This window comes from Sceloporus undulatus, chromosome 5 (genome assembly GCF_019175285.1).
Source record: "Sceloporus undulatus isolate JIND9_A2432 ecotype Alabama chromosome 5, SceUnd_v1.1, whole genome shotgun sequence".
In the NCBI taxonomy this organism is placed as follows: Eukaryota; Metazoa; Chordata; class Lepidosauria; order Squamata; family Phrynosomatidae; genus Sceloporus; species Sceloporus undulatus.
Genome location: NC_056526.1, coordinates 192,470,561 through 192,486,617, shown reverse-complemented (window position 1 = coordinate 192,486,617; position 16,057 = coordinate 192,470,561). Strand labels below are relative to the sequence as shown.

Sequence of the window (16,057 nt, the reverse complement as noted above, 5' to 3'; positions counted from 1 at the left end):
AAACAAAAACAGTTTGTTATTTCTTGAAATGATTACCCATAAAAGTTTGGTTTCAAGATACTTTGTGGAGCAGGGGTGGCCAAATAGACATGGTCCTGGGGGGCACCCACAGAGCCCTTAACAGACCTAATGTGATAGTGCCACTCTATTCTGCTCTGGTCAGGGCCCACACTGGATATTGTGTCCAGTTCTGGGCACACAATTTGAAAAGGACATTGAGAAACTGGAGAAATGTGTCCAAAGGAGGGCGACTAAATGGTGAAGGTCTGGAAACCTGTCTCTGAGGAAAGATTTGGGAGCTGGGGATGTTTGCCTGGAGAAAAGAAGATAAGAGGTATGTGATAGCCCTGTTTAAATATTTGAGGGATGTCATATTGAGGAGGAACAAGCTTGTTTCTGCTGCTCCAGAGAACGGGACCCAAACAATGGATGCAGCTCAGGAAGAAAAAGAGATTCCACCTGAACTTAGGAGGAACCTTCTGAGAGTAAGGGCTGTTCGACGTGGACACACTCCTTCCTCGGGTGTAGTGGAGGCTCCCTCCTTGGAGGTCTTCAAACAGAGGCTGGATGGCCATCTGTGGGGATGCTTTGATTGTGATTTCCTGCATGGCAGAATGGGGTTGGACTGGATGGCATTGTGTTCTCTTCCAACTCTTTGATTCTATGATTCTATGACCTTTTTCCGCAGTCTTAAAACAAAACATGCTAAATGCCCTTGCACCCTGCGACTGGATGTGTGCGTGAGGCACTTTTGCCATATTTTGCCCTGCTCTGAAGTAGCTCCAGAAGATCTTTTTGAAGCAAGAAGTAAAACAAATAACACCTTTAAAAGATCCTCCTGGGCCTAAACAGCCTGGGGGGGGGGGAAAGAGGACAAAACTGAAATGGTTTCCATCCCCTGAATGCTTGCAGAATGTGGCAGCAGGGCAGAGAGGTGCCATCGTATCCCTACCCTGAAGAAAAACTGTCCCTCCTCTTAGCTGGTCCCTGTGTTCCCTTCCTGTGATCCCTATCCAGGTACTTCCCTGGTGTTCTTTGAATGCATATGTGCTGTTTTGTGGGCGGTTGCATCCCTTGTTTTATGGTGACCCAGTGATGTGTGTTTGTGTGGTATCCTTCTAGGTGCCTGGTGCCCCGGATCTGGTGGACTTCTCACCGGTTTACCGCTGTTTGCACATCTATTCGGTACTGGTAAGTGACCAAGCATCTCGCCTCCATTTTGTGGCTATTATGAGAATGTTGAAAGTTGGTCTGGGTTCTTCAAGACGGTCTTTGAGAACCAGCCTCACTTCTCCCTTCCCTCCCTCCTCCACAGATATCAATGTTCTGTGGATATAGAAAAAGGAGTCTCAAACAAGGAATAGTTGGCGAGGAAAGACAGGCTTTGGGAAGTAGCAAGGCATGAAGAGATTTTGGGAGGCAGGATTTTTTGGTGGCAGGCAAAGCCAGGACTCGCTGGGCTGGCTGTGTTTCTGATATCTGGTAACCTAGGAGCAACAGCAATTGTTCCCTTACTCTCCTGTCGCAAGGCAATTGCAAAGTTCTCCTCTTGGTTCTTTCTAACATTATTGCCAGAAGGCAAGGCCTTGCAGTCTGACACATTTTCAAAGGCATTTCTGCCCCTGGAAGGTAATTTAAGCCAAACCGCTCTCGGGATCCCACTGCAACCCTTTAACTGGCCCTTATGACTGCGTGACTCTGGGGGGTACATTCAGGTTTATATCAGTTATGATCTCCCTCTCCTTCCTGTGCCCCCAGAGCTCCATCAACTTCACTCCATGCATTGGTCACATAAAACACAGAGGCAGGGAAGCAGTAGGAAGCTATAGAAAGGGTAAATGCGAAACTCTAGTGAATGGAATGATGTGGCATCTACGCTCACTAGAAGTCTGAAAGGAGATGGGAGAGGCAGGTGTCCATGTGGCCAGCCTGGGGCGCAGCATCCGACAATCCTCTGGGGTCAGAGCAGCTGAGGAACAGAGGAGGAGTTTGCAGGATCAACTGCCCTGCTGGGCCTGAATGTTCTTGGTCACCCGAGGGGATACGGGGCCTGTCCTCCCTACTGTTGTGATGCTGAGCCTGCTCCTTCTGGTGAATCAGGCCCTGTCGGCCATGGCGTTTATTGCACAAGAGTTTTGGCTGGAATACTGCGGCTTTGCCTCAACAGGGAGTAGACTCATTCAGCCGTAGTTGAGTTGTGAGTCAATGGTGGGGAATCCTATTTGATTCAAAGCTCTGCTTAGTTTGCAGTCAACAGTAGAACGTAGGCCATTGTGTCTCTGTGTCTCTCTTCAGTCCGATCTGTGCATTCTACTCTTTGTGTCTGGGTCATGCACCTGCCCCTGTTTTAATTGGCAAAAAGCAGAATGCCCCTTGTAATGCCAGTGAGCAAAGACATGGCATGCCCTTTCCAAGGTTTGGAGAGGGCCTGCGAAGCATTGTACCATGCTGCTTGCGCCGCGCTCTTTGTGGCGTGGTTGCCTTGTGTCTCAGGCTTGGCTAGGTGTCAGTGGCTGGGGGAGGGGGACTTTGAGCCACCTCTTCATCCCCACAACCTCCTCCTCCTCTTTTGTCTTGTGTTAAAGGTATGACTTGGTGGCTCACCTCTCCGGCGAACGCTTGTTTTTATCTTAGCTCCGCGCTTTAGGCAGACGACCTCCAGTTTTCCTGATGTGTCCCTGTGGAGCTTCGAGAGCGTCCTCTTTTCACTTGGGTCCTTGTTCTGCTTCCTTGTGTGTATCCTGATGAATATTGGAGTGTTGGGGTCTCCTTCTTGCAGGTCTTTAAGCAGAGGTGGCTACTTTGATTGTGAATTCCTGCATGGAGCAAGGGGTGGAATGGATGGCCCTTGAAAGTCTCTTTCAAACTCTATGATTCTGTGATTTTTGATCCCAAACTCTTAAGAACTGAGATTGAGAAATTTTAACATCCACGAAGCAGCTTTGAGTGAGAAGGCGAAGGCTGTTTTAAAGCGAACAGAGCAGCAAAGTGTGGCTTTGCATGTTGTGTGTGACACACACGTATACCCATACAAACACACACACACTGAGAAGTTAGGCCTGACCTCTGAGGGACCCGGCCTGTGGCATTCCTGAATAGGGCTTTTGCGCCTCCGTTTTGGAGCATGCACCGTGTCAGCGGTCAGGCGGGCCACCGAGAAATGTCACATTGCTTTCGGCCGGAAGGATCATAATGTAATAGCTCACAAAAATGTAATATTTGTCATTTCCAGTAGCGTTATCTAAGATGGCCTGCATTGGAAAGGCCCACTTTGTAACTACCGCCGTATTTTTATTTTTAGTGAACCCGACCTTCCTGTCACCTCACTTTTATGGCTGAGCAGCTTATAGGTTCCCAAAGGATTATTGGAGAAAAGCCCTGCTTCTCCCTCTGCCAGCCCTCTTATCAGCAGGGCAGGAGTTCACATATTGTAATAAGGGTCAGCAGGCGGTCATGGTCTCAGAGACCGGGCCAGCACCTGTAAATACTTCCGTCAGCCTGGCCGCCGCGCAGACGACCGAGGAGGCTCCGCCGAGAAACTTTCAGGGGCGCTGAACTTTGGCCGGAAGGGCAGCCGGGGAGGAAAGGGAGCCGGCCGGAGTTGAGCCGTGCTGGTGGACGGGACTGGACGCTGGTGGGCCTGGGACGCCACATCGCGGAGGTTATGAGTGCATGCTTTTACAGAGGGGACGAAAATATCACTTTAAGTGCTTACTTGGGGTGTGTAGAGAAACCACACAAAACACACCTATTATGAAAAGTAGACATTGCCAGTAGGAGGGCCCCAATTCTTTGTCAGAATGGGGAGATGCTTTGGTCAACCAATGTAGTGTAGTTGTGGTGTTGGAGAAGGACTTTGGGAAGCTAGGGTTTGAATCCTTAATCTGTCTTGGGTAAGTCACAACTTTTTCATCCTCAGAGGAGCACAATGGTGGCCAAACCCCCTCAGAAGACAACTTGAGACCAGCATGGAATCGATTGCGTTGGTGTATTCAGACTCCGGGAAACGGGGTTTCATGTCCCCACTGGGCCTGACAACCTACTGGGTGGCTTGGGCAAGTCCAAATTTCTCAGCCTCAGAGGAAGGAATGATGGTTAAAGCTCCTACCAAAGAAGTCTTGCCAAGAAAATCCTAGGAGAGGGTTGCCTAAGTAGAGTTGGCCTGTGTGGGATGGTGGTTTGAGTTGCTTGGTAGGACTCTGGGAGACTGGGTTCAAATGAGGTGAACATTAGTCAAACAGTGTGATGCGGCGGCTAGAGGACCAATGCTATTTTGAGCTGATCATAGAGGTTAATGTTCAGATTCAGGGAGTATAGTGCCACTCTATTCTGCTTTGGTCAGGCCTCACAATTCAAAAAGGAGATGGAGAAACTGGAGTGTGTCCAAAGGAGAGCGACTAAAATGGTGGAGGTCTGGAATGATGGTGCTGCCAAGAACCAATTTGGATTCTTTTGTCATGGGCTGCGGTTCCATCAGGAGGGACTTCTTGCAACGACGGGTTGCATCTCACACCAGTTGGAAGAATGTTTTTGCCAACAGTCTCCAAGAACTTGATCAGGAGGGTTTTAAACTGAGCTCGAGGGGAGGGAGACAATATTAAGGAAGGCGAAAGGGCTGGAGAAATAGTCAAACTGACATAGAGGAAACAAGGCAAAACAGTGCAGGACCCAACAGTGGGAGGCAAAAAAACTTGCACAGGCAGCAAAGTAAAAAGGGAACCATGGTCTGCGATGTCTCTACAACTATGCACAGAGCATGGGACATAAGCAGATGAACTCGACTCCTAGTACAACCAAAGCAAATATGATATAATAGGCATCACTGAAACCTGGTGGGATGAGTCTCATTGATGGAATGTGTAAATAGAGGGTATAACTTATTAAGAGCAGATAGGCCAAACAAGAAAGAGGAGGAATAGCACTATATGTCAGAGATATTTACACCCGTGAAGAGATCCAGGACATCAATCATGGAAAGCCAGGTGGAGAGCATCTGGATAAGAATCAAAGGGGAGGGAAACAACAAGATTTTCGGTGGGAGTCTACTACGACCCCAAGTCAGACTGAGGAATTGGATGATGCCTTTCTGAACAGATGACCACACAGTCAGAAAAGAGAGATGTAGTATGATGGGCAACTTCAACTATCCTATATTTGCTGGAAGTCAAACTCAGCCAAATTCAAGGCCTAGCAAATTCCTCACTTGCCTGGAAGACCATTTCATGGTCCAAAAGGTGGAAGAGGCACACGGGGTCAGCTATTTAGATCTGATCCTAACCAACAAGGATGATTGGTTAATGGGGTGCAAGTGGTGGGATCCTTAGGTGGAAGTGACCACTTCTCCTGGAGTTTGTAATACAGTGGAACAGGAGAAGCCAGGCATCCTAGACTTTGGAAGCGGATTTCAGTAAATTAGAGAAGTATTGAGGGGTTATCCCTGGTCAGGAATACTAAAAGGGAAGGGAGTTCAGAACGGTGGGACTTTCTCAAAAGGGAAGATACTGAAGGCACAATTTCAAACAGTTCCAGTGAGAAGAGAAAAATGGGAGAAGTCTCAAGAAACCAGGATGGAAGACTAAGGACTTTCAACTGAGCTGAGTTGACGGAAGATGTATAAGAAATGGAAAAGGGGGGAAATTCACCAAGAGGAATTCAAATAAATAGCAGGCATTTGTGGGGTAAAGTCAGAAAAGCTAAGCGCCAAACGAACTCAGGATGGATTGCTTAGAGAGGTTAAGAAAATAAAGGGCTTTTTTGATAGTCCGCAGCAAAAGGAAGAAGAAGAGAACGGTAGGTTTCACTGCATGGGAGAGAAGATGGGAAAATGCTAACAGAAGACAGAGAAAAGGCAGAATTCCTCAAGACCTTCTTTGCCTCCGCCTTCTCAGAAAGGAAAAGGGAGCTCAACCTGCGGAAATGGAGCGAGCAGAGGACAGAATACAGCACAGAATATGTAAAGAGATAGTGAGGAACACCTTGTTAACTAAATGAATTTAAGTCTCCGGGACCAGATGAACTCCATCCAAGGGTATTAACAAGAACTGGCACAATGCATTATCGAGCCATTGGCAATATAGTCTTTGAGGGAATCCTGGAGAAGAGGAGAAAGAAAATCCCAGCCGACTGGAGGGAGCCAACATGGTGAAAGGTCTGGAAACCTTGCCCTATGAGGAACGACTCAGGGAGCTGGGGATGTTTAGCCTGGAGAAAAGAAGGTTAAGAGGTGATATGGTAGCCCTGTTTAAATATGTGAAAGGATGTCATATTGAGGAGGGAGCAAGCTTGTTTTCTGCTGCTCCAGAGAATAGGACCCAATGGAGCAATGGATGTAAGCTCCAGGAAAAGAGATTCCACCTCGACATTAGGAAGAACTTCCTGAGAGTAAGGGCTGTTCGACAGTGGAACAAACTTCCCCGGAGTGTAGTGGAGTCTCCTTCCTTGGAGGTCTTTAAGCAGAGGCTGGATGGCCATCTGTCAATGGGGATGCTTTGATTTGGATTTCCTGCATGGCAGAATGGGGTTGGACTGGATGGCCCTTGCGGTCTCTTCCAACTCTATGATTCTATGATTCTATGAAACCATGCCTTATGAGCAATGACTTAGAGAGCTGGGGATGTTTAGCCTGGAGAAGAGAAGGTTAAGGGGTGATATGAGAGCCCTGTTTAAATACTTGAAGGGAGGCTATATTGAGGAGGGAGCAAGCTTGTTTTCTGTTTCTCCAGAGAACAGGAACTGGAGCAGTGGATGGAAGCTAAAGGAAAATAGATTCCTGCTCAACATTAGGAGGAACTTCCTGAGAGTAAGGGCTGTTTGACAGTGGAACACATTCCCTCAGATATTTGGGTGGAGTCTCCTTTCTTGGAGGTCTTTTAGCAGAGGCTGGATGGCCATCGGTCAGTGGGGATGCTCTGATTGTGAGTTCCTGCATGGCAGAAGGTGGTTTGGACTAGATGGCCTTTGGGGTCTCTTTCAACTCTATGATTCTGTGATTCAGATCTCCATTTGGCTGTGGAAGCCTTCTGCACAGCCTAGGAAGAGTCATCCTCTCTCAGCCTAAGAGAAGAGCCATGGCATGACTTCTCTCAATAAATCTCCTCAAGAAAATCCTGTGATAGGGTCAGCAAAAGTTGAAATTAACTTGAAAGCACTGAAGAACTACAAAGAAATGGTTCAAGGAGAAACCAGAGAATTTGGCCTCCCCCTTATTTGTCCTAAGCAGAAATCTGAGGCTTGGTTGAGGGTCATGCCTGGAATAGCTGTTTGTTGAAAATTGGTGCATTAGGTGTCCTTCATGTACACAGGGAAATCTTCTCCCCAAATTTAAAATGTGGTTATAAATCACAACCTACTTACCCATGAAAGCACTGAACTTCAAAACCCAATGTCCTGGGTATCCATGCCAGGCCCAAACAGGCTGCCATAGACTCCCAAATTTAATTGGAGTGTATTAACACACTTTAGTTTAAGGAGGAGTGCCAAATTGTAGGTGTTTGTTTTGGGAGTACATGAACCGTCATGACTGCAAGAAAGGAAGACTGGCAGATGTGGCATAGCAGACGATGATGTTTGGTGAGTGTATCTGGGACAAGTTTGTGGGATGACTTAGGGGCTGAACAGACGGCCCCTAAGGGGTGGCCTGCAGCCGCCCCTTTCAGCACCAGATCAGGGCAAAGCAGCTCCTTTTTGCGCCATGGAAAGGGTACCAATAATAATAATACTAATAATTTTTTATTTATATCCCGCCTCTCCCTACGGATTGAGGCGGGTTACAGTACACCCTGATAAGATATAGAAATGTACAAAATATACAGTGTACAAATTATAAAAATAAAACCAATCCTACATAATCTCCTATAGTTAAACATTGGCGGACAGAAGTGTGGCAATTTGGGGCAGACAGGGACCAACCATTAGAGTATGGGAGGTCAGTCCTTTGCTGCCACCGCGGCACCTTCTGGCACTCCTTTTGGCACTGTGTCATCTGGACGCAGAGCCAAAGGAACGCTGTGACACTGCCTGCCATGCGGTCGGACGCATGGTGTGACGGCGGCAACAGGGCAGCATCGGGCCATGGACGCCACATCCTCACTCTGCACAGCTATTAGTTACAGTGAGATGAAATTTAAAATGAACACAATCAAAGATCATAGAAGAAGCATGCAGTTGATACAACATCTGCTAAAAAAAGCAGGCGCTTTCGTGCCTTGTGCGTGTGTGACTCCTCCACACCTGTTTTGCGTTTCGTGACTTCTTTTGAGCAGCGCACCAGGCGTAGCTGAGCTCATCTTTGCCATAACTCACCCTGCGGAATCCAATTCCAAAGAGCCAGGCCTAGCTCCAGGCAATAGCTCCCTCCCAGAACTGGAGATGACTACCAGCAAGACTTCATTTCAGCTGGAATTGAGGAGCATGGAGGAGATGCCCCCTTCATTAGCAGCATGTAGGAACAGCACTGCTGAAGATGAATATACTGTATTCAGGTGGTTGCTGATTTTGTATGCCACCAAATCAGCTTCAAAGGAACAAGTTCCTCAAGGGTCCATCACTCCAAAGTGTTCTCAAAGGCTGGACCAGAGCAGACAGCCGAGTGGACTCGGCTTAGTAGCTGCTGGTTGCAGAAGAGGGGCAGCACATGAAGGTGAAGGGGACAGAGGGTCACAGAGGGATGCTGGTCTCGTGCTTTGGAGCTGTTCAGGATGGGAAAGCTCTCACAGGGACGTAGCCAAGGGGGGGGGGTTCTTGGGGTCCGCCCCCTCATTCGAAAAATGAATGGTGTGTGCTGCTGCGCCGCCGCACCCAAGCCCCATTATAATGGTGGCACTTAGTCTGGACCCCCCCCCCCTTCCTAAAATCCTAGCTATGTCCCTGGCTCTTAGGTTGCCTCCGACCATTCCTGGGACCCCCTGGCAAAGGTCCTTCAGAGAAGCACTTCTCCATCTCTTGGGACTTCACCTCTTAGAAGCCCTGGGCTGGTCAGTGCTGAGATATTTGACCCAAATGTGGAGATCCATTGCTTTAGCGGAGATGCCAGTTGCTCGATATTCCTTGGGCGAATGGCATGGGCCTGACATAGCCAAGACCTGTACAGTGCCAGGGTTTCTCTGGGCGTCTTCACACCAAGTCAGTCACTGCCTTGGTGCCCCAGTTTCAAAATGGTTGACTCATGAGAAGGAAAGGGGCCAGACTGAGCAACCTGAGAGTAATGGAAGGAGCCAGTTTGCAGGGGACATTTGTCTTTCTTGCTAAGAACCCCAGTGCTGCTGCTGGCAAAGTCTGTAGGGTCCTATGCCTCTCTTCTGCTGAAACCAATGCACAACTCATCATGGCAACACCTTCCTCCTGCATGGCCCCTTATTTCCCTTCTGCCGCCTGAGCCCAGCTGGATCTTGTAGTTGCCGTTGAGCCAAATTCTTTACGTGGATAACCAAAGATCCTTGCAGTATCTCCATGTCTGAAGGAGTATGGCTGGGGAAAGCTTGGGGCAGACAGGGAGAATTCTCATTTGGGCTTTGTTGTTGTTGTGTGCCTTCATTTCTGACTTATGGTGACCCTAAGGCAAACCTATCATGGGGTTTTCTTGGCAAGATTTGTTCGGAGGCGGTTTGCCATTTCCATCATCCGAGGCTGAGAGAGTACGACTTGCCCAGGGTCACCCAGTGGACTTACATGGCTGAGTGGGGATTCAAACCTTGGTCTCCAGAGTCATAGTCCAGTGCTCAAGCCACTACATCATGCTTTGGCTTTGCTTTGGGTTTGCTTTGGCCAGTTTGTGAGGATGCAGATGTCAATGCCGAATGGTAGTTTCTGCCTCTGGTCCCTGGAAAGGTGAGGTCAGAGAGCGAAGCGGTTCCTGCTGCTCCTGCCTCTTTCCATCTCTGGCACCCCATCGGCCCGCTCTGGCCTGTCTCCAGGTCTCCTGACTTGGCTGACCCAGCAGTGGCTGGTGGAGCTAGATAGCTATAAACACAGGGCTGAGATCATTGGGAAAGGCCAGAGGGAGAAGCTTTGTGCGCTGCATTGATAAGGACACAGGAAAAGCCATTAGAAGGACCGAGTGTCAGTGACTGGCGATAACCGCTTGCGGACCGCCTGGCTCTGGAAATCTGGAGAGTGGCGGCCAGCACTTTCATGTCTCCCCTGCCCCTGCCCTCCTGCCCTTGCAGCCACCCCTGGGCTGGCTTGACCCGGTGACCCAGTTTCTCCCCAGGATACACTGAACGCTTCCATTCGCACAGGCCTGCATTTTGTCCCATGCTGATAGGGAGACTCAACAGGAGGCTTTGGGTCTCAAGGCCGAACTTGGAGGACAGGCAGAGAGACAAGAAAGCTCACACCAAGTGCCATGACACAACGAAATCCAAGCAGCAATACCTTTATCGGGACAACCTCAAAAGCATAAAACTTTAGAAGCTTTACTGGCTCCTTCCTCAGACAAAGATGTTAAAAATCCTGCAGGAGAAAAATGATGATGATCTTAGAGTCACAGGCCTGTATTCTCTCTGAGATCCCATTAAGATGGCGCTGATTTTAATGTAGGTAGAGGCCATCCACGTTATTGACCATTTCAGGATAAGGGAGAAAGGTCAATAAAAGGCAGATAATATTTTTTTGACTCCATTAGCAACAGAAAAGTAACTTCCTCTGAGATCCAGCTGATCCAGGTGCCAGAGATCCCTTAGCATAATCAGCAGGAGTTGGTCTCCCACAACCGAAGTGGGTTTCCCATCTTGTGCTCCATGGCGATTCCCAGAAAGAAGAGAGGCGTCTCCTCTCCTCCTTCTCCAGTTTGGGGCATCATCATTACTGTATTTATTTGTATCCTGCTCCCTCCCCCCCCCTCCATTGGGACTCAACCAGAGGCATCCATCAATGGCTAACAGCAGGGGCAGGATGGAAGAGACGCAGTCTAGGACCTTACAAAGCATCCTGGGGGGAAAGCAGACACCTTGTCCTGCATGCATGCCTCAGCACAGTGGGATTATACTATGCTGCCCAGTATCTAAGTGCTGGCAGGTCAGAGTCAGTTGTATGGACCCAGCACATTGGACTTCCTCAGATATCCAGGCCTCCCATTTGCTTTGAAGCTCCTGAAATCTTAGCAGGTTGAGGAAGGGGAGATGTGGATTGTGGCACGTTGCACCAGCTAAAGAGAGGCGAGAGAAACAGAAATGGATGACCAGTGTCCAGGGCTGGAGAAGATGAATCAGTCTGGGTCCTGCAGAAGGAGGAGTCCAAGGAGTGTACAGATATCCTAATGGAACTGAGCAAGGATTTCTCCTCCTTTTCTTCTGAAGTATGGTATCCCATTTGAGCTGATGCAAAGGGAGTTGGTGTGTCACGCGGCTGAGGGCTTGGAAGAGGGAGGACCAAAGCTTTCCCTCTTGCACCCCATATCACTTCCTCTTCAGTGATTTTGACAGCTGCCCTGCTCCTCATCCAGGGACCTCTTGTGCAACACATTTGTAGCTCTGGAGTTTATCAAACGGGAGGAATTTCTCTTAAATTCGAATGAAAACAAAGTGGGGCCAGAATGCATTCACTTAAAGTTGCTAGTTTAGCGAATTTACGTGAATTCAAATTGCGTTCAAACTGGTTTGCCATTGCCCGAATTTGCGTGTGGCAGTCTATCATGCAATAACGTGAAACCACATGATTGCGTTCAGACTGACTTCCCATTGCCCGAATTTGTATGTCGTGGGTTATCACGCAATAACATTAAACCCCATGATTGCATTCAGATTGCCATTGGATTATACTTCCAATTTCCCTTGTCTGATAAACTCCTCTGTCTTTCTACTCAAATTGCCACAGCTGCATCCTGGGGAAACCTTGGAAGATGTAGTTTGGTGAGGCCCTGGAGTGTTCTGTCTAAGTACCCCTCCTTGCACTACAGATTCCAGGATCCATGGGTTGGGAACCATGACAGTGCAGGATCTTAGCACAATAAAAAGGACCCTGGATCCCACTTTCCAGTTTCAGCAGTTCAGGGGATTCGTCCCATTTGCAGATGCTTTGCCTTCTCATGTCTTGCCACCTTCTTGATTGTCATCATCATTGAGATGATTGCTTTAAACCACTTGGATGAGAGGTTGGGCTTGTCTCCTGCTCACAAGTCCAGATGCAGAAAAAGGGTGAAGCCACATAACTTATGAAGGGCAAGGCTTCCCTTCCCCAGGACTTTACCTTTTCGGTGGCACACATTTGCCCTGGATTCCCAGAGGCAGAACCACCTTAAGGAATTTCTGGAGTTATAGGCCTATGAAGAGTCATCCTTTTTTTGCCTTGCTTTGGATCAGCTGGCACTTTTTGCAGCTGACATGAAGCCACTGAATCTCCCTTGAGACTTTCCGCTGAGCAGAGTTGCCTAATTGGCACCTGCTGGGAAAGGTGTTAGTGATGCGGGTAAAAGGAGACAGAGCTGGCATCCAACTTAAGGGGTGAAAGAGGGCATGCTCTCCTCTGTCCCTACATTTGTTAAGAGCACTTCTAAAATCTTGCAAATTGATGTGGTGTGTCTGTGTCTGACCGTCTTGAGCAGGATGTAAAAAACCGCTTGGCTTTGAGCAAAGGCATCAGAGGGAGAGAGAACCACCTTTGGGGTCACATCTGGACGGAATTAGGGCTCCTCTGCAGACCACTGGTGTCTCTTTATGCTCACTTAGGAGTTTATCACACGGGGGCTAATTTCAGCATTAAAGAGAGATTAAAGTGAATTTAAAACATCTTGCAAATAAAGCAAAAATGGCAAGTAATTCACAAATGATTATCACATGCAACTGCGCAAATAAAGCGATGTCAGAGATGCATTGTTGCAGAAATCCTAAAAGTAAAAAGATGCACATTAATGCTTCTTTGTGACCACTTTAATGGCAGGTTTTGTGTGTCGTCGTGTGAAATGGTTTTGCGTAATTACATGATTTTTCCGGGATATTCATGGGATGAACTCCTGATCTCCTTTGTGTGATAAACTCTCTAGACAACACACTGTTTTCCTTAGGTACCTGAGAAGATAATCTTTTCTCTCTCAACACCACCCAATCTTTCAATCAAACTAAACAACAGGCTGCATAATAACAGCTTCAAATTCAATAGCCCAATCCTCCTCTCTCTTTTGCATCTTGTAATACTTTATATGTGACACAGAGTTCCTCCTCCCTTGCCATATAAACATGGTGATATATTTTGACATTGATTAAATGGCACACCAGTTGTCAAAAATGGTATTGTCTGACACAAGAACATCATTCTAAGGAACACATTCATCTTTATCACAGAAATATTCCCTGACAGTGACAAATTTAGTCTGTCCCATTGTAACATATCCTTTTAGATTTCATTCCACGGCTTCACATGATTATTCTGAAATATCACACAATTCGAGTTTGTCATGGTAATCCCTAAATATATTATTATTATTATTATTATTATTATTATTATTATTATTATTATTATTATTGCTTTGCACACTCTCTCCGCCTTGTCCCCAGAGGCATCATGCCAGCCCTGGCGTTCTCCTTGGCTTTTGCCTGCTATGGAGTGGAGGCAGGGATGACGGAGACGCTGGTGCTCCCAGCAGTGCCAAGGAGCAGCCGGTAGGGGGCATCTCTCCCCCACCCATTTCCTTTAAGGGCTGCCTTTGGAGGGTCCCTGGCAGCGTGCGGGGCAAAGCGTTTGCCCTCCCATGCGCAAATGAGCCAGATGGCAAAGTGTGATGTCCTGCCGACCCTCATTAGTGAGCCCTAGGAAAACAGCTCCCCGCTTGCTTCACAGGCGAGAACCCATGAAGGAGCCTGTGGCCTTTCTCTCTCTATAAAACTGTCTTCACTTCCCTTGGCTGGGCAGTTAAAGGGGGAATTCCAGCTGCATCCAGACAGGGGGAAATGAAAGGCTTTTAAGCAAGCAAGAAAGTGTGTGTGTGTGTGTGCTTGTCTGAAAAAGAGAACGGGAGGCTTTGCTTAGGTGTGTGTGTGTTTGGCTCTTCGGAGGTGAACTGGTCAGGGATGTCTCCGGCTGCTGGGACCAGCGGAGGAGAGAAAAAGCCAACTCTGGCCCTTGGTTCCAGCTGCTCTGGGCAGTGGCAGCAAAGGGCTTCCCAAACTGGGCATTGTTCACACCAAGGATGCCATCTGATGGTTTCATTGCCAGGCCCACTGGGGTGTCCAAGGGCAAATGGAGGGGAAAGCTCAGGAAGCTGGCAAGGAAACAGGTGTAAGGGGGCTGCTGTCTGTGTCCAGGGGGGTCTTACCCCTCGATGGCATGACGGAGCTGGAAGTGGGAGACTGCATTGATTCCAGAGACTGAGAGAGAGAAGGCCACAGCTGACTGGTCACCTCCACTCAGATCAAGGGTTTTTGCCCATTTGTTTCTGGAAGTGCATCCTTTAAAGCTGTGCCCAGAACCCCTGGCAATTGATGAGACACAAGGCCTCACTGAGATTTTGAATCACTGAACCTAAAGGCACCAGAGCCCATCCGAAGTTGAAAGCTAAACGGGGCTGGCCCTGGTGAGTCCTTGGGTGGGAGACTGCCAAGGAATACCAGCTGCTGGAGGCTCTATTTCAGAGGAAGGAACTGGCAAAAACCACCTCTGAGGATTCCTGCCCAAAGAAACCCTATGAAAAACCCACGGGGTCACCATAAATCAGCAGGCGATTTGAAGGTGCACACAGACAGACAGAAACACATGAGCCTTAGAGGTGCTCTCTTCCTCTAAGAGGTTCCAAGGGCCTTAGAAGTCCTTGTGCCCTTTTGTTGTCGAATGACTTCAAGACGTTTCTTTCTTCTGATGACCCATATGTAGGTTTGCCTTTGCCTCCTTTTGAGGCTGAGAGGGTTCGCATGGCTGAGCCAGGAATTGCCAGAGACGTAGTCCAGTGCTCAAACCACTATGCCACACTGTGTCCTAAGACTGGCTAAATGTGTCCAAAATCTCTACAGAGTAGATTGTCATTAGGTCCTCATACTTAGCCAAAGTATCTTTACTTAATTTGTGTGGGAAGCATCTGTTTTCTGCAAGGGGTGCATGTGGATTTGGTTTTCTGGACGAGAGCGTGACCCTCTTCTTTCTTTTTCAGGGGGCCCGAGAGACTTTTGAGAACTACTACCGGAAGCAGAGGCGAAAGCAGGCGCGCCTGGTGCTACAGCCGCCCTCCAACATGGTACAGCTCTCTCGCGGTTTGGGTGGCGTGGGGCACCCTCCCTGGGGACATCTCAATTTGCTCCCCCCCCCCCCAAACGTTGGGGATTAACCTTGTTCCTTTTCTCCCCTGTCCTCGGCATCAAATTCCAGCATGAAACATTGGATGGCTATCGGAAATATTTCAATCAGATCGTAGGGTATGTATTCTTTTTTGCTCTGTTTACATTCCACTTTTCTCTGTTCTTGTGATCTGGATAAACAAACCAGATTCAAACTATAATTTCTCATCCTGTTCCGTTTCCCTAAACCATGGTTAAGGCCAATCACTTTAACAGGTTTGCCCATAGCCAGAAACAGCAGTGAGTTGAAAATGGATGTAGAAATATTTGGTCTCCTCCTGTGACTGATCTAAAATAAGAAGGTTGTGTTATGTACTCCTCCAGCCCTTGTTTCTGCCTACCATTATAATTATTTTGTAAGCACAGGAGCTCCAGAGTGCCATAAGGCGCATCCGGTTTCTTCTAGGAATTCAGATAATTCCTAGGTGCATTTGCTGAGCATGATTCCTTACAGCTGCTTCTCCTTGTCTCTCCTGTTAGCTTTTTTGTCATCGAGGACCACATCCTGCACACCAGCCAGGGATTGGTGGACAGAGCCTACATTGACGAACTGTGGGACATGGCGCTCTCAAAAACCATTGCTGCGCTCCGGACACATTCGGTATGTAGCGGCCTTGCCGGCCTTTGGTCATGTTGGTGGGGGCATTCCAGCCTGGGTATGTCTCAGGCCTTTACTGTTGGCAGTGTCAGGGTGGCTTTCAATGGGCTGGGCATTCCCTCACTGTGTGAAAAAAGAACAACGCAACGTATGTTAAGCAGAGAGCGTCTTTGGCTTCTGTTGTTGCCTTGGCTCTACAGTC

General features: G+C 48.2%; 1 protein-coding gene across 1 annotated transcript in view; it reads left to right on the top strand.

Annotated features, from left to right (window-relative positions):
* EXOC6B (exocyst complex component 6B) overlaps window positions 1-16,057 on the top strand; it is a 259,373-nt gene that overhangs the window by 135,064 nt on the left and 108,252 nt on the right. Inside the window, 4 exon segments of the mRNA XM_042470120.1 lie at window positions 1,123-1,191; window positions 15,074-15,157; window positions 15,289-15,335; window positions 15,738-15,858. Of these exon segments, the coding sequence (XP_042326054.1) occupies window positions 1,123-1,191; window positions 15,074-15,157; window positions 15,289-15,335; window positions 15,738-15,858 (321 nt within the window).